At 44.6% G+C, this 24,298-nt stretch overlaps 1 protein-coding gene across 3 annotated transcripts; it reads right to left on the minus strand.

The window, feature by feature from the left end:
• Positions 1 to 1,663: 1,663 nt before the first annotated feature.
• On the minus strand, positions 1,664 to 22,638 carry fbrs (fibrosin). Of its 3 annotated transcripts, none has more exons than XM_008120972.3 (18): positions 20,484 to 22,638; positions 15,602 to 15,787; positions 14,381 to 14,416; positions 12,850 to 12,879; positions 12,412 to 12,460; positions 10,995 to 11,403; positions 9,867 to 10,105; positions 8,615 to 8,814; positions 8,413 to 8,457; positions 8,148 to 8,243; positions 6,810 to 6,878; positions 6,691 to 6,720; positions 6,235 to 6,471; positions 5,937 to 6,069; positions 4,789 to 4,872; positions 4,616 to 4,699; positions 3,722 to 3,941; positions 1,664 to 3,221 (listed from the first exon to the last, which is right to left on the minus strand). In XM_008120972.3, exons 1-18 carry the CDS (start codon positions 20,880 to 20,882, stop codon positions 2,498 to 2,500), a joined length of 3,270 nt encoding a protein of 1,089 aa, XP_008119179.2. In that variant the 5' UTR covers positions 20,883 to 22,638; the 3' UTR covers positions 1,664 to 2,497. The 3 variants fall into 3 exon arrangements, with proteins under 3 accessions (XP_008119179.2, XP_003227747.3, XP_062840090.1); XM_003227699.4 differs by having other exon boundaries at positions 6,400 to 6,471; positions 20,484 to 22,634; XM_062984020.1 differs by lacking the exon at positions 8,148 to 8,243 and having other exon boundaries at positions 6,400 to 6,471; positions 20,484 to 22,635.
• Positions 22,639 to 24,298: the final 1,660 nt, after the last annotated feature.

Consider the following 24,298-nt stretch of genomic DNA (forward strand, 5'->3'; position numbering starts at 1 on the left):
GGGGGGGGGGGGGGTTACAAACAGTTCAAACAAACCCTCAGAGCATGATTTTTTTCATATAATGTTATATAGTAAGATTTTATGGACACCAGAAGAAAAAACCTATCAATATTTCATAGGAAAAATCTTTCTCTGAAAGAATCCAAATATATAGAATGCTTAAGACTGTATTAAGACAAGGCTAATAGAGAAAGCTGTTATCAAGGATATCTAAAAGCATTCCACCATGCAGTTGGCTGAATCATTAGAATAGGAACTCTCAGTATTTTTTGTTTTAATTGGTTGGAAATTAACACTAAGGCTATGGATGTTCAACACAAATTACCGAATGCAATGTTATTTTGGTATCAGGCACCACTGAAATAAGGGGATAACTACAATTCTATATCCACTTGCTTTACAGCAAATCCACCCCTTGGAAAGTTCATTTTTAGACTAGAATTTCATTGTTAACTGGCAGGATTCTGGGATCTACCGTGCACTAAAGTAACTTCTAATTTGTCAGCGAACCTCATTGAATAAATTAATTTTTAAGAAGCTATGTGTGGAATTAGAATCTTTGGCTTTGCATTGTACAGATTATAAGATTCAAATATATTTGATGTGTATGTTTAGTATATAGAAAGCCTCTAGAAATGTATTGCTTTGATAGGTAAGGAAATTCCCTCCAGAGGTATTATCGTATTAGTTTGTTATAACAGTGTTGCGGCACTTTAAAAGATGAGCATTTATTATGTTATTATTATTATTAACTATGTTATAATAAAGGTAAGCTGCAACTATTTTGTTCTTGTGTGCTTTCAAGTCATTTCCACGTAAATCTATCATGGGATTTTCTTGTCAGGTTTTAGTAAATGTGCCTGAAACTGAGCATTTGTATCTTTGTTGTGGTGTGCCTTCAATCATTTTCTATAACAAGGTTTTCTTGGCAAAATTTGTTGAGAAGAGATTTACCATTGCTTTCCTCTGAGATTGAGAAAGTGTGGCTTGCCCAAGGTCACTTCGTGAGTTTCCATGGCTGAGTAGGGACCTCAATCTGTGTATCCAGAGTCATAGTTCAACACTGAAACCACTGTACAATAATAAATGCAGTCTATATTTCTTACATAGATTGCACACCAATATTACTGGTAGGCTTTGGGCAATCATCAATCCATTGTATGAATTTTCAATGTTAAATCAATTATCTGCTGTAGTCGTGGAAAATTCCAAGTTTTCTTGCTGCAGAATATGAGTTATTGTAATTACTCAAAAATACTATGAGAAAACTAATTATCTAATCAAACAATTTTTCCTTCTCTTCTGGGACTTTACTATCATACAAGAAACACGAATGACTGCAGATTCTGTATAGCATTTAACATTTCTTTTATGACAAATAGTATGAGAGAGCTTCACTTGAACATATTCTTTCTAGTAATCCTGGACCACTCTAAAATGTGTGTGCGCCATTTATTTGGAGTTCAAATTTTGCCAATTTCTATTCTTATTTTAAAATAATTTTAAAAATGAATTGCATTTTTAAAGCTGGGAATTAAGTTTCCAACCATTCTATGGAAAACTTCAAATATTCATCATCTGACTATCTTGTGTGTGAAACCCATCCTTCCCTAACCTGACATCAAGTCGTCCAAAGACATACGCAGACACACAGAACAAGGAATCCAGAAGCACCAGTTTGGGGTTTAATTAACCAACCTGGGGAAGAAAAGGGCACCAGGCAAGTGCGTTGCACCCTCCTTGTTGCACCTTTCCAATCAATTACAGGAGGAAAGGGAGCCAGAGGTGGGAAGGAGCAGATACAGGTATAGAAAAGAGCAGTACAGTAAAAACAAGGGGAACCGTGGAGAAAGGGAAAGGGCAGGAGAGGAGAGAGAAGTCACTTTTAAAATCACAATCTCAAACCTTTTATAAATGTACAAAAACCTTTTCCCCCCACCTGCCTGGGGCAGAATATATAAATATTTACACTGCCTTGTGGGGGGAGGCACCTCAAGATGCAGCCCTCCCTCTCCCCTGAAAGCAGCCTTCCCGTTTGTCCATAGAGGGAGAAGAGCACCCCCCAGACTCAGAATTTCAGTCCAGTAGGATATGAAATCCCCTGACAGAACACCCAAATCCACAGAGGCAGAAAGAGGGGGCTTTTGCAGAAATCAGGAACAAAGACTGAGGGTGCTTGAGATGTGGATTCCTGCTCCTGTTACCAGCAACAGCCCAAAGAGACCGCATCATCCTAAGCCTCAACCTGAGGCCAGAAAGAAGTACCCATTAGTCACAACTGTTGGGGGCTAAAGTCTTTCTGGGGTGGTAGTGGCAGCAGTGTCATGCCTCTACCTCAGCCTAAGGTGACAGGCAGCTATGTTTCTATTCCCACTAATGTGAAGGGGAGCCTAGATATCTGACCGGGATTCACACTGACCCTGTCCGTAAGTCTGCCAGAATTAAAGGAAGCTGCTGAAAACAGGCACTCATGTGCCAGGACCCCACTGCAGCCCCATTATCTGGAGTCCCGGTCCTTGTATGCAGCTGCCAGTTCTCGGATGTCAGGGGCACGGCGAGGGGAACAGGGGCGAGCGTTAGAAGCCGGGATCAGAGGTGGGGGGGCACTCAGCAGAGCTGCAGCTGCGGCCGAGGGGGCAGCTTTGGCCAGAAGCCCATTTTGGTGGCGGGGATAGGCCATGAGGCCAGGATGGGGGGGTGGCGCCAGGCCATATAGCCGGCCATAGTCCTCAGCAGCTGCAGCAGCAGGCGACGGCGCCTCCAGGTAAAGGGGCTGGCGCTGTAACGAGTGCAACTCCAGCCGCCGATGGTAGGGCTCACGCCAAGCTTCAAGTGCAGCATAGGAGGCAGCTGAAGGTGGGGCAGCCACCAGGTACGGTGAGACACTTCCACCAGTCCCGGCCTGGGGCCGCTCAAACACAGCCAGTGTTCCCAAGGGGTGGGAGACATGCAGGGTGCTGTGGTAGGGTGCCCCCGTGCGCAGTGCCCCCTCAAACCCGGTCAACTCTGGCTCTTCCTTGACCTTCACTTCCTTCTTCAGAGGCAACTCTGGATAAGGGGAGCGGGAGGCATGCCCTGAACTTGCTGGGCTTCCATAGCGATGGTCACGTTCCACTGGTACGTGGGGCCGACCTGGAGGCTCCTCATGGGCCAGTGCTGAGTTCTTTGGGGTGGGTGTAGCAGGAGAAGCACGCAGGGGATGGCGGGAAAAGAGGACATCTCTGAAACAAACACACAATATATTCATAGAGCCAGTTCTTCAGAAATTAATCACAATCATCTGTGTCTATTACGCTCAAACCAATTCTCTGCTGCCCTACTGTTGAGATTGGTCAATTCTTCTAGTCAAATCCTTGTTTCCGACCATGCTGTAACTTCTCAATTTCTTCTTCATCTTCCCTTAATTACCCTCTGAACCACCACCCCCATTTTGTTTGATCTCCAATATATCCAATGCATCTCTTTCCTTCTTCTTCTTACATCTAATCCCTTCATGCTCCAACCTAGTACTGAACTGACAGATTTAAGCCAGGGCTTGGAAAAATTACTTTTTTGGGACTACCTAGCCAGTGGCTATGCTTGTTGGAAATTTTGGTAGTTCATTTTTCCAAGCTCTGATAAAAACATGGACATTTTAATATCTTCAAGGATGGGTGAACTTTCTTCCACTCCAAAATCCTCAACCATCACCTCGATATCCTATCTGTCACTTGTGCCTCACCTGTCCTTTTCATCCTTGATCACTGGCCCATCAGGCTTTTCACCCTCCTTGTCATGCTGGGGGCCTCCGCGCTCGGTGCCATCTCCAGTGCCACTTTTGGGCCAAGCTGGGGCAGTGGGGAAGGAAGGGGGTGTACGGTGGAGGCGGTTCCAGGTGTCATGTGGATTAGGGAAGGGTGGTGCTCCAGGGCTGTCCTTTTGCCCAAAGACAGCGCTTGAATCTGAAAGGTAGAGCATAAAATTCAGATCCAGCACAGCACAAGCACTCCCTGCCAAACCCTTAGGCCTAACTGTGGTGTAAAACATCTGCAAGTCTGGGAGATACAGAAGCAACTACATTCTCACCAAGGAATAAGGACCCTGGTGAATGTTACATCATTTGGAAAAGTTACATGGTAGAGTTTTCTCAACCTGTAGTATTTAAGGTATTAGCAATTCTGCTGAATGGCCAGGGTGAGTGGGAAGGGTAGGCTAGATCTCTCACAACAATAATGTATCACTGGCTGTGCTGGTATGGGTTGATGGAGACTACAATCCAGCTACACAGCACCCACCCCTTGCTCTTTGACAAAGAAATGACAGTGGGAAATAGATGGGCTCCAGGATTTTTGAGTTTTATCCCCTTCTGGAAAGGTAGTGAAAGGAAGAAAGGAAGGAGGAAAACCCAATAATCCCAAATTTCTTTCTCCAGCACTTTATTAAAGGGCCTAGAAACCGGATCTCCCCAGGTTGCTCTTTCAGCTCTAGCATCTTAACTGCCCTAAGGATGATTTGGATCTGAATTGCCTGAACCAGTATGATCAATGGTCAAGGAGCCTGAGATTTGTAGGCAAAAACGCAATCACTACTGCCACCGTTTAGAGCTTTTTCCACCTCTTTCCCCAAAAATACTCACTAAAGGATGGGCTTCCCAAGCCTCCAAAAGCACCATTGGAGAGTGCTCCCAGGGATGCAAAGCTGGGGGGCCTGCTGAATGGATCTGGAATAAAACAAGGAAGCATAGGAGTGATTCAACAGTGCCTTGCTCCTGTTCCATTTGCCCCATACTTCTAGTGCTCCAGCTCTTACCAATATGTGGGCCAGGGCTGAGGAAAGAGCCATGAGGAGTGCCGGGAGGACCAAATGATGCCCCACTGCCAGGATGGACAACACCTGGAAGACAGACAGACAGATAGCAGGAATAAGGAGAGTTCATTGGCAAGGAATCTGCTTAGATCAAGGAGAAGAATGCAATTTCCTGCTTCTTGGCAGGGGGTTGGACTGGATGGCCCATGAGGTATTTTCCAACTCTAATGACTCTAAGAGGGAGTATCCCATTGCCAAGGGACACTGGGCCACCAAAGCAAAACTACTTAAGGGATAAAAAAAGTCATCAATACAGCTCACAACCTGGTCTGGTATTTTAATTGGTTTCACTCTGAGTTTGAAAAGGTTTTTTAGACATTTAAACTTCAACTTAATCCTATGGAGGGGGGAATTAAGAGTTGTAGACTAAATCTTTTCCAAGCTCTGCCACTACACAATAAAAAGGAAGCAAACCAACACAAAAGCCCTAGAAAGTCTACTAATATCTTTTTTGAATAGGACACAAGAGTCTCGGGATGTAAAATGAAATGTTTTATTTCAGAAATAAGACCAATGTGTTTTGACCGAAAAAAACATATGGCCTACCAAGAAATATATATATGGCTTTCTGCAGAATCTGTTGGAAAACGTGTCAGTACGCATACATGAATAATTTTATGCATGGCATAAACGGAAAAAGTACAAAAGTTCCTTGGTTCAATTCCTGTCTTGGTTCCTGATGTATGTGTACTGTCCCTTTTCTTTTTTTAAAAAAAAAACACTCCTAAGAAGGCCATGTAAGTATTTTGGTTGCAACACATTTAGTTTATTTTTTGTAACATCATAGGACTCAGGCTTTTCTTCGTGCTAGATTTTGCCCAATAACCACTATACAAATTGAAAACATATATATTCATATTTTACAGGCAAACAGACCAAGTCTCTCCTGATGAAGGAGTGAAGAACTGAGAGGAGCTTCCAGGAAGTTCCCTGATATTCTCAGCTTGTCTCTAGGAAAGCCTCCAAGGGCCATGGGGGTGGGGAGAGGTTGTACTGTTTTCTGGGGGAGGGGGTGGTGGTCAGGAAACATAGAGAGGTGGGCCTTGGGATAGCATGTCTTTTAACCCTCAGGATTGACAGAGAGCACTGACCAGAAGCCGTGAAAAGAGTTGCAGGGCGTGCCATCTCCTGAGCGTGTGGCAAACCACCAAAGACTCCAGTTCCAGGCAAGCCGGCAAGGAGATCATTCCGGAAATCCAATTTGTGTGGGTCACCTTGCATCAGCTATGAAGAAGGAAAAAGGCCCCCATGAACAAACACATCTATCATTGTTCTGTTACATCAACTGCCTGTTGTTGTTATTCTTTTGCTTTTGGCAAGGACTCCTCCTGCTCAGCCTCATCCCACTCTTGAAGGTTTCAGTTCCCCAGCCGCCTGACCCAGACTCACAGACCCCGCCTCTGATCCAGGGTCCAGCACAGACATCAGAAGGGCAGAAGGGGAGAAGCCTCTCCCGTTGCTTGCAACGACCCTCTGGCGGGCACCAGTGGGAGCTGCGCCATACCCCGTCACTGTACGCAGGCGGAGGGAGGAGGCGGCACAGGCCCACCCTACCTTCATCTTCTCCTGGTGCCGCAGGATCATATATGCCACACGGACATGCATAGCGCACCACTTCCCAGGCTTCTATGAGAGAGAGAGTAACCATCAGCTCTGAACTCTCCATCTCTGATGGGCCAAGCACATGTTGCTCTACATCATGACAGAAATCACTCCCTGTGCTCACTGCCTCTCCTGACCTCCCCCCGCCAACACCTGCTGGGTCAGCCACCATTAGTCCATAACACCCTGCATTATTAACCACCCCACAGTGCTGTGGTCAGGAGGGGTCTCTGCCTTACTCACTCTCAGTGTTGGCCGGAAGGGATCGGTTAGCTGCAAAGAAACACAAACAACCAGCTAAAGATTATCAAGCCTTTATTCTGGATGCCACCCTCCCCCCTTTGAACACATTATTAACTCACCTGAGCCCCTTTCTGGGACATGGTGGGTGGGACAGTGCCTAGGCGGGATGGCAGGTCAGGGTTAGTACTCTGGGGAAGAAAGAGTAGGTCAAGAAACAGCAGGCACCACAGATTATTCCTCTCCTCTCTCCCCTTTGCCATCAGATGCCACTCAGGCAGAATCCAGAGGTCCTCCTTCTTGCCAACGGCAGAGGTCCCGCCAGCCTCAAATCTTTGCTACTTTCCCTCACAGCTCCCCATCCAACTGGTAAGGAACCTTAGCTCTCAGCCCCCCTTTTCTAACCAACTAGATTACTGGCCACCTCAGATGGGAGAATGCCACTGAGATGAAGTCACAAACATACAAGATAGATCTTGGAAAAATTACCTCTTTGGACTACAACCACCATAACCAAAAAGCCAGAACTACCATTGGCCATGCAGGCTGGTCCAATTCTGGGAGCTGCAGTCCAAAATACTGTATTTCACCGATTCTAAGGTGCACTTTTTCCATTTTAGGGGCTCCAAAAACAGGCTGTGCATTATAATCATTGGTGTCTTAGATTCACAGGTTTTTGGGTTATTTTTTAAGTGGCTTACCTCCAAGAGAAGAGGAGGAAGAGGAAGGGCCCCAGATCCAAAGGGATCTGATTTTTTAAATTGGGTTACCTCTAAGAAAGGAAGAGCCCCAGCCCCAGCCCCAGCCCCAGCAGCTCTGTCAGCCCTCACCATTTTGTCCTCAGCCCTAGCCAAATGGCTGTTTAGCAGTCTGACTGAGCTAAGTGCTTCTCCCGCTTCCCCAACGGCCCAGAGCTAGTAAAAAAGACTCATTCAGACAAAGTGACTACCGGGTTGAAACAAAAACAAGGTATTTTGCATGCAGAGGAAATTCTAAAAATTATTTAAAGACAAATTATTTTTTCCCAAAATTGAAGCTTCAGAAAAGGGGAGGGCATACCTTACATTAGATTCGGTGAAATACAGAAGTTACTTTTCTCATCTCTGACAACAGACCTACTTTCCCAAAAACCACCACAGGCCTGCTTCTTCCTCAGAGCGGGGAAATGAACCCAAGAGTCCAAAGCACTGCTCCCTCCCTCCCTCATGTTCATGCCCACTTGGCCTCACCCACCCGTGGTCACTCTGGCTCCCCGCATCAAATCCCCAAATCTACTCCACCCACCTCATTCTACAAAGAGATCCCACAAGTTTTACCCCTCCGCGCTTGCTGCAGAAAATTTACTAAACCCCTGTTGCAAAGCAGTTGGGAATAAAATCTGGGACCTTGAACTCTTAACTTCTCCCACCACCTCCACTTCCAAGAAAGCCCCATTTTTCTACTATGTCTGGAGGGTTCACCTTAGGTTGGAACGCCCCCTGCAGGGAGCCAAAAGTCACAGCGGGAGGCAGGACTGGGGAGATCCCCGACACGGTTGGGGGGAATGCGGCATAAAACTGGAAGAAGAAGAGAAAGCAATGGAAGTGCCACCCAGAGAAACCAAGGCAGGGGAGAGGGGGGTTCTGCTCCTTTCTCAGGACTTGCCGCTCTGCAACCTTCCCTTGTGCCCTTTGTCAAAAGGCTAACCCCCCTGGGCGCTCCCTGCTCCAAGAAGGCTACACTTACGTTATGCCTCAGAAGCCCATCCATCTTGCCAGGGTATTTCTCAAACTGAAAAAAGATGACAAAATCAGTCCGCATGTGTGTATACAAAGAAAAAAAATCCAACAAATAACACCTAAATTATGTCCCCAAAGGTTCAAATCTACTACCAGGGCTGTGACATACAGACATACATCCTGTTCACCAGGTCCTGAACTGCACTCACCACAGCTGAACTGGGTGTGGGTACCATTCCTGGTGGGAAAGGGGTGAAGTGCTGGTGGGTGTGTTGGTGGGTGTGCTGGTGCTGATGGTTGTGTTGGTGGAACTGGAAAGCCAAGGGGCGAATGGTGGCAGCCCCCATGTCGGCTCCGCCTTGTGGCGTGAGGAATCGGGAACTCAGGTCTTGGCGGATTAATTCTTGTTCTGGGGAAGCAGAAGATCAAGATGTCTAAAAACATGTTGCTGAGGAGGAAAGCTACTGAAGAAGGAAAGGGAGATATGAAAATATTTTATCTCCTCCTCAAAACAATTAGTCAGAGAAGCAGTTGTATATCCTCTGTATAATTCTGCCCTAAGCGTGAAAACAGTCATTTTGGACTGCAAGTCCCAGTACCCTCCAGCCAGCATGGGCACTGCCAAGGGGATTCTGGGAGTTGTCATTTATCAAAGGAATTTTTCCAAATCCTTGCATATATTTATCCCCAAGTGGGTGCACAAAACACCAGACCAAATTCACCCCTGGGCCAAGCATTTTTTGCCAATACATCACATTCTCTAAGGCAGTGGTTTCCAACCTTGGGTCTTCCAGGTGTTTTAGACTTCAGCTTCCACAATCACTCAACCCTCCATGTATCTCCTTGACAATCATTTACCCCAACTTCTGATCTTCCTGCTTTGACCAATTGTCTGGAGGACTAGAAATTGACATCAGAACCCCAAATCCTAGTCCTCACATGACCCAAAGAATAACATCGCCATACAGATTTTATAGTCCCTTGAGGTTGGAAAAAAGTCACTTGCTGGACAGCACCTTCCGTAAGCACTCGGCCAACTTGGTCAATAGTCATCGTAGACAGAAAATTCTGGGAACTGTGATCCAGAAAAGCAACTTCTTCCAGGTTTTTGTCTTGAACCCATCACAACATTCACATGTGATACACGGAAAGTTTAAACAATCACACACACACCTCACCCAAGATACCTATAGCAGGTATGAATGTTCATACTTATTTAATTAAAGGGCAAGGTCACTTGTTATTTTATGACCCACATGCATATAGCCATTCCCACAAGCATGGATGTATAAGTTCCTGTATGTGTGCAGGGCAAACAGTGTGACACAATATATTCTATACATGTATTGGAACTTGAAATCCATCCATATGTTTGTGAGAATTAACAGTTATGATTTCACACACTTGTAAACATTCCCAAAGCATACCCAGTCATTGCCCCTCCAGCCGAGTCATTCTTACCAGATATGGCAGCAGCTGCAGCTGGGTGCCCGGCAACTTGAAGCAGCGGAGGTGGCGGTGGGAGGCCAGGTGAAGGGGTGAACATGCCCGGATGGTGATGGGAAGGGGGCCGAAGAGTGGATGGAAAGGCATGGGGAGGTAGGGCCAGTGAGGGGGTGGAGGGCCGGTGAGGGAGTTGAGAGGAAGACGGGGAGCAAGGAGGGAGGATGGACTTGGGGTGAGCTGCACTGCGGCTGCACCTGAAATAAAGGGAGAAAAAAATAATTTCAGCACAGTTGTTAGGAGGATTGCATTTGGGTGTGAGAGGTGCAGGTTAAATTCCTATTCCAACAACAGATTTAACTGTTGCTAGGCCTGTGTTCCAATATTCTTTCAAGGTAAGGCCTTTAATCAGCCATAAGAGAACAATAGGCTCCATTTTGCCAACAAGCAAGAGGAGATATTTACAGAATCCCCAATTCATAATAACTTTATTGCTTGGCATGGCTGTTTAGATGGCTAGGCTTAAACTGAAACCTATCTTCATTTTCACATTGTCAGCTTTCTGGCAATTAAGGTCTCTAAGACATGCTCTTAAAGGAACATTAAGAAGGAAAAGTCAAAAAAGATAACTCATTTTAAAAAAAAACAGCAGTATATGAATCGAAAAACATTCAAGGTGAGAAAAAGGGGAAAAAAATAATACAATAAGCAAAGGGTTAAAATGAAGCCGAAATGTACAATGCAGCCACAGATGAGTGAGCTGTTCCATCACTAAATCCCAGCTCAAATCTCATCTCTGCCATAAATATACTAAAAGTGATCCTCGCTCTCTTTTAGACAAACTGAAGTTCACATCCACTGACACCTGCAATATAGGACAGCAGCAGTGACCTATTTTTCTGTGTGGCTAAGTGGAAATAGAAACTGCTTAGATAACTCATAAGGGGTTTATAAACTTGTCATTATTACAAGAAAAAAGGAGAGAAGAAAAACTAAAGAAGATAGGACAGAGAAGCCCTGATAGCTTACGAGGGGAAAAGCAGAGGAAAGGACAAAGCAAGAAAGGAAAAAAGAAAAGATAGAGCAGAAGGATAGATACTTAGGAGAAAGAAGAGTAACTTCCATGAGGACAGTACTGGGACTCACCCTCCAGTGCTGAGGTCCAGCCCGACTGCGTACGGTCCCTGCGTCTGGCTAGTAAAGGGCGGTACCTTCATGTGGAGCTGGCTCTGGCTGAGGCTGTGGGGGACCGGTCCCCCTTGAGGTGTTGGAGGCAGTGGGCCTTTAGGCTGGGGAGTCCCACGAACCGCAGTGTTAGGCGTCTGAGCCCGGGTCCTGGCAGGAGGCAGGACAGGAGGACTTGGGGGCAAGGCCTGAGCTGGAACGGGGGCTGCGGCGGCCTGAGAAGGAGGTTCCTTGGGCAGGAAAGGCACTAGCAGAGCGTCCCGGTCGGCCTCATAATTACGCTCCTGGCTCCGCTCCAGGCCGGAGACTTTCGGGATCACAGAGAGTTTGGCTTCACAGCTCCCGTTTAATGCACCAATGGGTCCCGAGGCTGTTGGAACAAATGGGAGGGGGGAGGGAGGCAAATGAGCTGAGGTAATCGCCAAGAACGCCTTGCGCACTAACAAATGAGGCTACTTCAAGCATGTCATTTATTGTACTAAATAATCATATTTAATACAATTTATTGTTGTGATTATCATCATTAAATGTTCCACTTATTATGGAGTATTCCTTGAGGAAAGATTTGCGACATTCTCAAAATGAAAGGCAACATCTAAAACTGCAATCCCGTACTGTAGTTATTTTCCAACCAGAAGGCTACACTGCACTCAGTAGGACTTGCTTCCTCAATAGACAGATACAGGACCACACTATCATGTTATTGTATTTTATCTCAAACTCAGACGCTGCCACCACCATGCCAAATGCTGCCACCAACATGCCAAGAACAAGGCTTTTAAAACTATGGGTCCCAACCCCAAATGGGGTTGCCTTAGATTAATGTTGGGGTCTCCAAAATTGTTATCAGTGAGTGTTCCATTATAAAACCTACTTTATATACCTATTTACCTGGGGTCACACAAAAATTTCAAGTCAGATGGGGTCCTGAGTAGAAAAGTTTAAGACGCTCTGGCCTAGAACACCTCCAATGAGCTAGGATAACATTGTTGTCTAGATAACACTAATATGAATATGGCTGTGCTCATGCCCTATTTGCCACATGAAACTAAGCTACATATCAAAGTCAGGGCCAAAGGAACCCCTTAGCCCTGCCAAACATTACTGCCTCTAACTCCCATCAGCCCCAACTAAGAAGGCCAGTGAAAGATAGAATATAGACACCAGTGTACCACTACGACTTTGACTGGCAGTGGTACCGTGGGTTTCAGACACAGGGAGTGTTTTCTCATCAGTGACTACCTGATAGTTTGAACTAGACATGCTAGGTGAACGTGAGACTCTCTGGGGGAAAAGCACAAGCTCTACTACTGAGCCCAAATTCCTCCCAACCACAACCAAACAGCCTAATACAAGTTGTAGTTCACCCATAACTAACCTTTGCTGGTTGAGACAGTGAATGACGGGTCGAGGTCATCAATGGAGGCCTGGAGAGACAGCAAAACACAGAAGTTCTGACAATTCCACAAACAATTCTTCAAAAGCCATCACAAAATCAATCAGAGCAGTGTAGTCTAACATTTAGTTATCCAAGGGCCAATCAAACTTTAGTACAGGAATGTGAAGGCCAGAGATATTTTAGAAAGAAAAGGTTTCTTCAAAATTTAAAGCGCTAAGAAGGATAAATGATTTTTTTCCAAATGTTAAATTAAAATATTTTTCCAGTAAGAAGGGCAAGGGCCAACAAAAATGAATTGGTGGGCTGCATGGGCCCATGGGCCACGGCTTGGACCACACTGCATTAGAGAATGCCATGGGATGGACTGTAGAAAACAAGACCCTGCACATTACAAGACTGGAGTGGGATTATGCCTACCTGCTCCTCTGGGTCACTTTCTGTATCACACTGCAAAGGGAGAAAAAGAAGAAAGTCAATTAATCCAACAACCTCAAAATTTTCCCCAATGGATCTCCCCCCACCCCGCCGTAGTCAACAAGAGGCTTGGTGGAGGGTGTATATAGAGAATTTTTATGGCAAAGCAGCAGCTAGGGTATGCTGTGGTACTAAATGGATATGCATCAGGAGTAAATAACTATAGGCCTCCAATCTTTTTAAATTGTAAATTCAATTATTCTTTGCCACTGTCTATGTTGATCAAGGCTGGTGGAGACTGTGGATCCTAAGCATCTAAAAAGCCACAGCTGCCATCTTAGCATACCATGATGGGCATGGAAGAATGGAAAGAGATTGCAATAATAATTTTAAGGCTGAAAAACAAAAACAGTCAGCGCTCATTATGCATGTAACCATGCCTTGAGGTCTTAAAAGGGAACAGAAGCATACTTAAATACATTATGCAGATTGATGTTGCTGCAAAGGAGGTTTACCCACAGGGGAGTAATGGAATAAATCTTGTCCCTTCTAGCTGCCTAACATTTGCACTGTCTAGCACAGGGGTCCCCAAACTAAGGCCCGGGGGCCGGATGCGGCCCTCTGAGGTCATTTACCTGGCCCCCGCCCTCAGTTTTACAATATAATATATTGTATATACATATAATATTGATAATAATATTATAATGTAATACAATATAACACTAATAATAATACCATATAATAATATTAATTATATATTCTATATTACATATAATATTACTAATAATATTACAGTATAGTGGTATAGTTCAATATAGTAATATATAATGCTAATATTGTGCTATGCTAATAATATAATATATTGTATGTACATATAATTTGTAAGCCACTCTGAGTCCCCTTTGGGGTGAGAAGGGTGTGATACAAATGTAGTAAATAAATGCAGTAAATAAATAATAAATAAATTTTAGACTTAGGCTCACCCAAAGTCTGAAATGACTTGAAGGCACACAACAACAACAACAACCCTAATTAACTTGACTATCTCATTGGCCAGAAGCAGGACCACACTTCCCATTGAAATCCTGATAAATGTATGTTGGTTAAAATTGTTTTTATTTTTAAATATTGTATTGTTCTTTCATTGTTCTTGTTGTTGTTGTTGTTGTTTTTGCACTACAAATAAGACATGTGCAGTGTGCATCGGAATTTGTTTGTATTTTTTTCAAATGATAATCCGGCCCCTCAACAGTCTGAAGGATTGTGGACCGGCCCTCGGCTTAAAAAGTTAGAGGACCCCTGGTCTAGCATTTGCACTGAGGCAACACTAAGCAGATTTTTTAGATTTCTCAGTTTTTCTGGAAAAGCTACCATGACACAATTAACATCCCAGCTTGCAGGGGGAAATGGGAAAGAATTCACTGATTCAAGTAGCTGAATTTTTGCCTGCAGAACAGTGCTTCCAGGACTACTGATAGGGAAAGTGACAGTCAAAAGAAATTGGGAGAAGAATGTATATACACTGCCCACTTACTATATATCCAGTTTCCAGGTAGGATTGGAGAGAAGTCTGGATTTTTGTAAAGTGGGGAGAAAAAAATAAATAGACACAGATTAGCTTGCAAGAGGCAGAAGAAGGGATCGATACCAAAGATTTAGAGACAAAAAGGCAAGATTACAAAGTACCCTTTCTTTTTTCAGTGATGCATGACGTGCCAAGATCTACCATGGTAATAAAAAATACCATACTGGCTTTAGAAATACGTACTTTATACTCCACTAAGAGGGGATGACCCTAGTTTGTGACTGGCTGGCATGATCTTAATGAGTACACCATGCAACTTCAGCAATCAGCTGCTTCCTCTTGCATTTATATCAGGAGTCAGCAACTCGTGTTCCTGGAGATATTACTGCACTTCCATTTTCATCAGCCCCCATGATTAGCTGTGTTGACAAGGACTAGCAGAACTTTAATCCGAGAGCATTTGGAGGACTACGGCTTGCTCACTTCTGTTGTCTCTCAAATAATTCAATCCTTCCTCTTGTGGCCATTTCCCTCCTAAACATAATTACCCCATATCTGTGAATCACTAATGTAAGAATTTTTTAATTATCACAATAATTTAAAGTTAAACATCATTGATGATACTTTCAACACAGATTTAATTCTTTACAGGTATACACAACCATACCAAGCATGGTTGAATTTATAAAAGTCTGGAGCCAGTATTTCTCAGGCTATCTCATAGCAATTACTTTTTCCCAATGAAACAGAGACTGGAAAATATCTATGGCCACTGGTTTCAATTGTTTCTTTTTTTCCCTCGATGCTTCATCACTTTGAATAACATTGTCTTAAATGACCTATACTGTTTTTGCTGCAGCAGGTTAAAAATCACTCTGAAACATATGAGAAGGAAGATATTTTAAAAGGCAGATTCCTATGAATTACTTACTCTACACCAACCACAACTAAAACTCATTACTGTCCACTTCCTCTCATTTCATCTTAATAAATTACTGTATCAATTGTATTAGATCTCTGCTCTGAGTAGACAAATCTGTGTTCTTGTTATATTGCCCGTGCCCTAAAGCTTTTTTTTAAGCACCAGGTCCTTGGACATTATTTTTGATGTTCTTTGTGGGACAAAGTGAGCTTCTGCTTAGCTGCCCCCTTCCACTGTTTTTGGCCCATGTATTTCGCCATATCCCCCATTTCTTTATTCCACCCCACTTCCTTATTTCAAGACTTTACCTCTTCATGCCGCCTCTTGCTACGTTTTGTTGGTGCTCGCTCCCCTCCACAGCTGCGGCTACGGCCCTTCTCTGAACTCCCATCCTCATCTTCTGGCTCAGAGTTATTTCCCTCGCCCCGTTTTCTCTTCCCAGAATGTTTCATCCGAAGCTCCAACCGCTCTGGGGTCTTCAGGGTTGCATCCTTCTATGGGTAAATGGTAAGATTTGCGTCAGATAAATGACAATGACACTAGATCAGAATGGGCAACTCCAGTTTTTTTAAAATGTGGTTTGGGACGGTCAGTATCATATTCAGTAGATAGTATCAAATTAAAGTTAAACTAAATACATTTAAGATTTGATTATTTAAAAGTACAAAGTTAATAATAATGATTAATTATTATTAACTTTGTACTTTTAAGTACATATGAGAGTGGATGTGTTAATAATGAGTGAGAAGGAGTTTTGTTAATGATGAAATTGAGCTTTCAAAAATACAAATCAATCATGTATCAGTGGGCAGGACTTTATTAACAATGAAATTTAAATATGGAAAATATAAAATGTAAATGTAATCACTATCAACTGTTATATATAGTATGCTAAACATAGTCCTTCCCCCCAGCCTTTGGTGATGGGGCCCTCAAGGACTTGACTCGAGCAATCTGAAAAGTGGTTCCCTGTGCCACAGAAGAGGTCCACTCTCAAGGCCATTACTGAATCCATGCTGTGACGTAGCTGCTACAGAAGGTGTGGCAACTATGCTGTCCTTCGGTCACATTCAGCCTGCCAGCTCCTCCTTATCTCTTGCTCACTCACTTGAGGAAGCCAATCGGTTCCTACCTCTAAAGCATCTGTGGGTCCTCAGATGTTTTGACCTTCAACTCCAAAAAATCCTAACAGCTGGTAAACTGACTGGGATTTCTGGGAGTTGTAGACCACAACACCTGGGGACCCACAGGTTGAGAACCACTGCACTAGAGAAAGAAGCAGGGTAAAACTCACAATAAGATTGTTCTACTCCTCCACATAGGAAAATGCGAGCATTTGAGAGAAAAGAGATATCTATTGTTTACCTATCAACACCAACCTATTTTTTTTACCTTGGATTCAGAAAACAACATGTAATAGCTAGAAAGATCCAGATTTAAATGATAATTATAAGTACACCTACTGAAATCAATTGGCCTATTCTAATTAGATCTAAATATGAACCACGAAAACTGCTTGGACTATAAAATGAATCTGGCTGACAAAGAAAAAGCACATAGAAAATTAAGAGATTGGTCTATATTAGTGGTTCTCAATGTGGGATCCCCAGATGTTTTTGACCTTCAGCTCCCAGAAATCCTCACAGCTGGTAAACTGTTGTAGGTCAAAACACCTGAGGACCCACAGGTTGAGAACAACTGGCCTATATACTCCATTTAGGCACTCTAGTCTGACATACCACTGAGTTTAGAGATAGTCACATTCTAACTAAATTTCTCCTCAGTAACCACACTTGGGATCATGTTATTTACCTATTAAGCAGTAGACCCTCTGGATTGTTTTTAGGATTCATTCAGCACTTTAAGTATTACACCTGCTGTATAATTATCCCTCCCTGATAACTTGATATTGCTTTGCACCTTGGCCTGGATCTTTTGACCCAAATCGGGATTTTAATATTATTGTGTATATTGACTTTTATGACTGTTTTTAATCATGTTGAAGTTTTACTGCTCGGTTTAATGTTTTATCTGATTTGTGCTGTCGTGTCTGGGCATGGCCCCATGTAAGCCGCCCCGAGTCCCTCCGGGGAGATGGGGCGGGATATAAGAATAAAATTATTATTATTATTATTATTATTATTATGGGCTAGTTGTTTCCCTCATCTTCCAACCATATGCCTTTCCTCAGCCTGATGTGCTCTAGATATGTTTGGGCTGCTACTATCATCACCCTCAGCCTACCCTGAGCTCTTAGAAATAAGGGTGTGATTATAACATAAAATATACCATAATACCGTACTACAATGGGCCCTTGGTATCAGCTGAAGGTTGGCTCCAGGACTCTTCAATGGTTAACAAAATCCTTGGACGTTCCAAGTCCCATGATATAGAATTGCACAGTAAAATGGTGTCCCTTGTATATAAAGGGAAAATATTTTGGATTATTTTTTCTTTGGAGTATTTTCAAGCCATGAACGGTTGAATTTGGGGGTAGACAATTCATGGATACAGAGGGCCAACTGTCTGTCATATTTTCCAACTGAGAACCAGAGAAATACAGTGGTTAGAGTGTGATATAAGATAAGCACATAAAAAGCATAGATTTAAAATTGCCTCCAATCAGATTTCCAGTGAGCCCAGTTCAAGTTGAATGGGAAAATTTGGGTCAGTCATTCCTTCTCAGAGTAAGGGGGTGGGCAAGACCTCACTGTATAAAATCAAAAATGCAATAGATCTACTACATACAGAGACTGTATGGCCATCTGCTAGGAGTGCCTCAACTGTATTCTTGTACAGCTGGACTGGATAGCCTCATGGTTTCTTCTATCATTCATTCTCTGCCAAAGCATAGTCTTTCCTCATTCTGGGATTCTCTTGTGCATTGAGTGGTTCTGAAATTCACACTGAATTCTTTCAGAGATTGATGAAGACACCTGGGCCCACGCCCTGCTCCTCACCCAGTCCTGCCCAGCCAGAAAGACAGGTGCAGCCAGTACAGGATTGGCTTACAAGCTCAGTCTAGAGTGCTTGTGAGTGAAAAAAAAAACTCCCTCCACTGTTTCATAAGGTGAAACAGCCGTGCCTTGCATGAAATCCACCCACCATAGTCCAGTGATTTCACACCTACCAACTAGACATTAACCACTGGGTCATATCCCAGCACTAGATCAAGTTTCATTTTATCAGGCACAGGAAACAAGTGGCAATCTCGCTCTTGGAAAAGAGGAAATAAAGCCTCATGTTCACTACTTTATGTCTTATGTTACATGACTGTATCCCACTCTGATTTGATGCATCATCAGACCAAAACATAAAGGGCTATTTCACATGGAAACACATGACGGGTCTATCTGCCTCAGCACTCCTAATGGTTTTAACTGAGGTCCTAATCCAAACACATTTGCAATTTTAGCACTGATATAGGAAAACACACCTAAGCTGATACAATCCACCATTTTTAATAATCTTTCAAAAAAAGAAAAGAAAACTGCTTTGACTTCTCTCAGGGCTATCTTTGGTCTCAGGGAGCAATGTATCTGCTCATTTTCTCTCACATGTCAATCAGTTTCAATGTCAGAGTTTGTGTGCCTTTCTATTTGTGCTGGCCAGCAATAAAAAGGACCAAGGAAGCACCATCCTCTTTTGGTGGCCTTGTCTCAGGAAGTGAGAATCAGAGGTTTTTATGACTCTGTTTGGTATGGAGGCCAAACAGAAGTTCATCTCCCTGTCTGCCTTTGTTTTCCATTAGCTGGCTTGAATAGTAATGACAGGTTTCAACCTTCTCTCTTAACACAGGATTTTCATGTTTCCCTAGAGAACGAGCAGGTTTATCCCTGCAATATTCAGATCTGTTCTATCAGATATCCTAAACCAGGCCTCCAGATGTAGCACACAACTACTACCCTTCTCCGATATTGTTGGTAAGGGCTGGTGGCAGCTGCAGTCCAACCACATCTGGAGGGGAACACTTTTGGCTACTGTGACCACCATCATTTACTACTGTTTTTTGACTTCACAGGTCCATCATTTCAGAAATACCACAGGATGACTATCTTTAATCCAAAATGCTTGGGACCAAAAGTATTTAGGATTTCATATTTTTTTAGTCCAGAATATGTGTATTTGCATATACAGTATATATGTAATGAGCTATCTCAGAAATGGGACTGAACTCTAAAAAGCAAAATTCATTTATGGTTCACATTTCTACACATCGTTTGAAAATAATTATAACCACAATATTTTAAATAATTTTGAGCATTAAACAAAAGTTTGTGTACACGGAACCATCAGAAAGCCAAGGTGTCACTCTCTCAGCCAGCCACATGGACAATTTTGGGTTTTTGGAGTTTTCCAGGATAAGAGGAGCTCAACATGTCCTATATTAAAGGATATAGGCACCTCAAAAGTCTTCAGGTGCATCTATTACAATGCAGTATGATACCACTTTCTGCCATGGCTCAATGCTATGGAATTATAGGAGTTGTAGTTTTACATGATCTTGAGCCTTCACTGCCAAAGAGTGCTACTGTCTCTTCAAACCACAACTCCCAAGATTCCATAGAATGGAGCTGCAGCAGTTAAAGTGATGTCACGTTGCATTAACTCTACACCTTTCATTTCCATTCTCCGATAGACTTGGCCATTACTCACTTTATCCTGTAGAGAAGGCCGGCACAACCTGTGTTCCTCTGGGTGTTTTGGACCAACTCCCAGAATTCCTCATCATTGAACAAGCTAGCTAGTGCTTCTGAGGGCCCTTCCACACAGCTGAATAAAATCCCACATTATCTGCTTTGAACTGGGATATATGGCAATGTGGACGCAGATATTCCAGTTCAAAGCAGATACTATAGGTTATTCTGCCTTGATGTTCTGCGTTATATAGCTGTGTGGAAGAGCCCCCAGTTCAAATAAGATTTTTTGGGGATTTTCTGCCTTGATATTCTGGGTTATATGGCTGTGTGGAAGGACCCTGGGAGTCTAAGTCCAAAAACCTGGAAGACTACAGATTGTGAAGACCTGCTAAAGACTGAACTCAGCCACAGAAGTGACTGGATCCATTTTTCTTCCTTGTGACACCACAAAGCTAAGGAATCCCAAAAGGCACCTCCTCCTACTCTATGGACTCAGACTCCAGACTATGTGGCAACACTGTGTCTCCAGAGATCAAAACAGCTTCCTCACCTCAAGTGCCTCAAGGCTGACAAAGCTGGCAATGGCAAAGCCATCAATGAGATCTTCCTCCTCTTCTTCCTCCTCCTCCTCCTCACGGCTGCAGGACGATCCAGAGGCCTTCTTCCGCCGGAGGGGCCGGCGCCGACGGCGTTGTTGCTGTTGCTGAATGGGGCGGCCTTTGCCAGGGGCCACAGGGGCAGGTGGGGAGGGCCCTTCACTGTCCGATCCCGAAGACGAGGATGACAAGATGCCCCGATGGGAAGCATCTCCGGCCCGGCCTCCCCGGCGGCGAGTGCAGCGGCTCTCACGGTCCCGCCGTGAGCAACGCCGTTGCCTTCGGGCCCGGCTACTGCTGCCTCCCCCTCCGCTCCAACACGGGACCGGCGCTGCAGCAGCAGTTCCTTCCATGATGCCCCCCTTGAGGTACAGAGAACGGGTCGTGTTGTGTCTAGTGGTTGTTGCAGACACGCAAGAGAAGGGGGGTGCGGCCTTCACCCCTCCCCAGCCAGTTGCATCGCAGCTGCTCTCAACCAGTTCCTTGCTCTTCTGCGACTGAGAGAGAAGCGCCAGAATCTAGAAAATGGCTCTCCTTTTTGAGAAAAATAAATAAATAAAAAGTGTTCTGTTTCCTGGCCTCAACCTCTCCTTCAATTTGATTCAAATTTAACTCCCAACTGGCAGGAGAGTCTGGCTGAGTTGATAAATGTCAGAAACCTCTCCTTAATTGAGATTTAGAGAGCCCTCTCAGTGGCAGGAAGGTCCTCTTTGCTGCTGGAAAGTCCCCTTTTGTTTAGATTTCACTCCCAACTGACAAGAGATTCTGGTTTAGTTGACAAATGTCAAAAACCTTTCCTTAATTTAGATTTCTGTGGCAGGATGGTCCTCTTTGCTGTGGGAATGTCCCCTTTTGTTCAAGTTTAACAAGGGATTCCTGTTATGTTGTATTTACGTCTCCTTCTTCACAGGGGGATCGTTAAGAAATTAAATACTTTCAAAGCAAAACTGAAGAAAGAAGAAGACTGCGATCCAGGATTATTTCAACCCGGAGAGACAAGGCAGTGCTCTTGGCGCTTCTTCCTTGGGCCCAGGAGACAAATCTGTCAGTCCATTAAAGGCATCTAAGCCTCCTCAAGCAACGAGTCTGGGCTGAGACTGACAGCCTTGCCTTGCAGCTTCCGATTTAAGTGCCGTCAGGGAAAACAAAATGTCCTCAGATGTCTGCTTGCAAGAGCGAGGCCTCCCCGATCATGGCAGGCCGGGAGGAAGTGCTTGCTTGCAAGAGCGAGGCCTCCCCTTTAAGACTGCAGAGGCGACTCCTGCCAACAATGGCCAATGGCTTCCGCTCGGAGGGCAGCCCCTTCCTCCCCTCGGGTGACGGGCAACGCCGTGGTCCCAGCGCCTTCCTCCGCCTCGCAGTCTTAGGGGCGAGAGGGCCCTCCGAGATCCCCTGCTGCAGGGCGTGACCTTGCCTTTTTCAGATCCCAGCTCCGAGAACCTCCTTCTCCTCTCCTCCTTCCATCCCCTTTAAAGGGCCTCCCATTTAAAGTCCGCCACACATTTCCTGCCAAGGTGCATGTCCTCCCCTTTAAGTGGCCGGAACCCTTCCTTTTTTCCTTCCCCTCCCTTTAAAGGCCTCTCTCATTAAGAATCCGCAGTTGCCACAAAAAGCCCTCCGAACATTTCTTCTCTCACCTCCCCCCTCCTCCTCGCCGCCGTCGCCACAATGAAGGCCTGAGGAGAACTTCCCTTTAAGAGGGCCGAGCTCTCTTTAAAGCCATTGACAGGCGCTGGAGGGGTGGTTGTTGTTGTTGTTGTCCTCCGGCGGAAAAGGCCCCCCTACTGCCCCACTTCTCGCAGCCTTAAACCCCCTCAAGGTGTACCTTTAAGAGCGCCGGCGGTTGAGGGTGGTTTCGACTCACCCCCTCCCTCGGTACTTTTTTTTCTCCTGTCTCCGTCCTTCAAGAGAAGCTCGGGCGCTGATTGGTCGAGAAGCTGGTGCCCCTCCGCTCTGCTCGAGGCCCCCCCAGCTGATTGGCTGGAGGCGAAAACGGGTGGGGGAGGCAGATCAATGCGCGCTCCCCCCTCCGCGCGTCTTGGTCTCGTCCTCCCTGGCGGCCCCCCCTCCCTCCCTTGCCTTTGGTCCTGGCCTCCGACTCCCCTTCTCTCCCTCCCTCCCTCTCTCTCTCAATCTCTCTGTCTCTGCCGGATCTCCTTTCCACTCTGCGCACGGCACGCAACTCCGCCCACAACGTCAGATCCCTCCGCCTATCGCAGCAAATCCAGGGTAGGAAGCTACTCGCTATACCCTTCCGCCGGAAGAGGAAGGGGCGATGAGAAAAATAGTCCCTCCCCGTCTCGCTCTTCTTTCTTTTTTGTCATTTCCGTCCTGCGTGTGCTGACGCCATGGAGGCAGTGATGTCATTTTCCCCTCCTCAGTCTTGGTGATGTCATGACGCAGGGAGGGACGCAACAAAAGGGCCTTCGTTCTCCCAACAAAGGAGCCCCTGACGTCACAGCAGTGTCATGGAGACGTCACAGTGGAGCTGTCAGTCACTCCCAGTGCGGCTGAAGGCTGTTCCTCAGGCACAGGCCTGTGTCCTTGGCAGAGGGAACTATACATCCCCTTCCTTTTGTTTGAGAGTGAATCTATACCAGACTATTAATCCACTTTGATGCTGCTTTAACTGCCATGGAATTCTGGGGTTTTTAGTTTCACAAGGTCTCTTGCCTTCTCTGCCCAAGAGTGCCTCCCCAAACTACAAGTCCCAGGTTTCCACAGCATTGGTTAAAGTGGTATCAAACTGCATTCGTTCTAGTCTAGAACAGGCCTGGGCCAACTTTGGCCCTCCGGGTGTTTTGGTCTTCAGCTCCCATAATTCCTAACAGCCAGTTCCCCCTGGAGCAGTGATGGGCAACCTTTTGAGCTTGGTTTGTCAAAATTCAACAAAAAACCGAGCATAACTTGGGTGGTGTGTCACTTTGAGAAAAAAACCTTAATTTTGCGATATTCACAGTTTAAATAACAGAAATGTATAATTGTAATATACATGCTGAGCTATGCTCAGACTTGCAGATGTTAAATTTGTAGAGCCGTTTACAAATTTACGGATGGAATTAGATTGGCTCTTATAAAGGTGTAGCTGCCTGGAAATGTATTCCTTCCTTTCATCATCTTCACTTTTTTTCAAGAGCTGGGAATGACTAGTTTCAAAATGTCTATTTAGATTCCACGTTCTGCTTACTACCGTTGGATCTGCCATTTTTTCTATGCCATACATCTCGGTCCATGTCTCTTGAAAGGGTCAGCTACTGCTACTACCACTTCCTTTTACTTATGAAGTAGAGTCTCACTTATCCAACATAAACGGGCCGGTAGAATGTTGGATAAGTAAACATGTTGGATAATAAGGAAGGGTTAAGGAAATGCCTATTAAACATCAAATTACATTATGATTTTACAAATTAAGCACCAAAACGTCATGTTTGACAACAAATTTGACAGAAAAGCAGTACAATACACAGCAATGTTATGTGGAAATTACTGTATTTACGAATTTAGCACCAAAACGTCACAATGTATTGAAATGATTGACTACAAAAACATTGACTAATAAAAGGCAGGCTGCGTTGGATAATCCAGAATGCTGGATAAGCGAATGTTGAATAAGTGAGACTTTACTGTACTAGAATTATAGCCTGTTAGCCCTGCAGGCAATTAGGGGTTAACTAGCCTAGCTGACCACAAAATGGCACATGTAACTGTCTTTTAGGAAAGGGCAGGATTAATAAGCAGAAATAGGGGTTAATAAGAATGCATGGAGCCC

Source organism: Anolis carolinensis, chromosome 6, assembly GCF_035594765.1.
Source record: "Anolis carolinensis isolate JA03-04 chromosome 6, rAnoCar3.1.pri, whole genome shotgun sequence".
NCBI classification, from domain to species: Eukaryota; Metazoa; Chordata; class Lepidosauria; order Squamata; family Dactyloidae; genus Anolis; species Anolis carolinensis.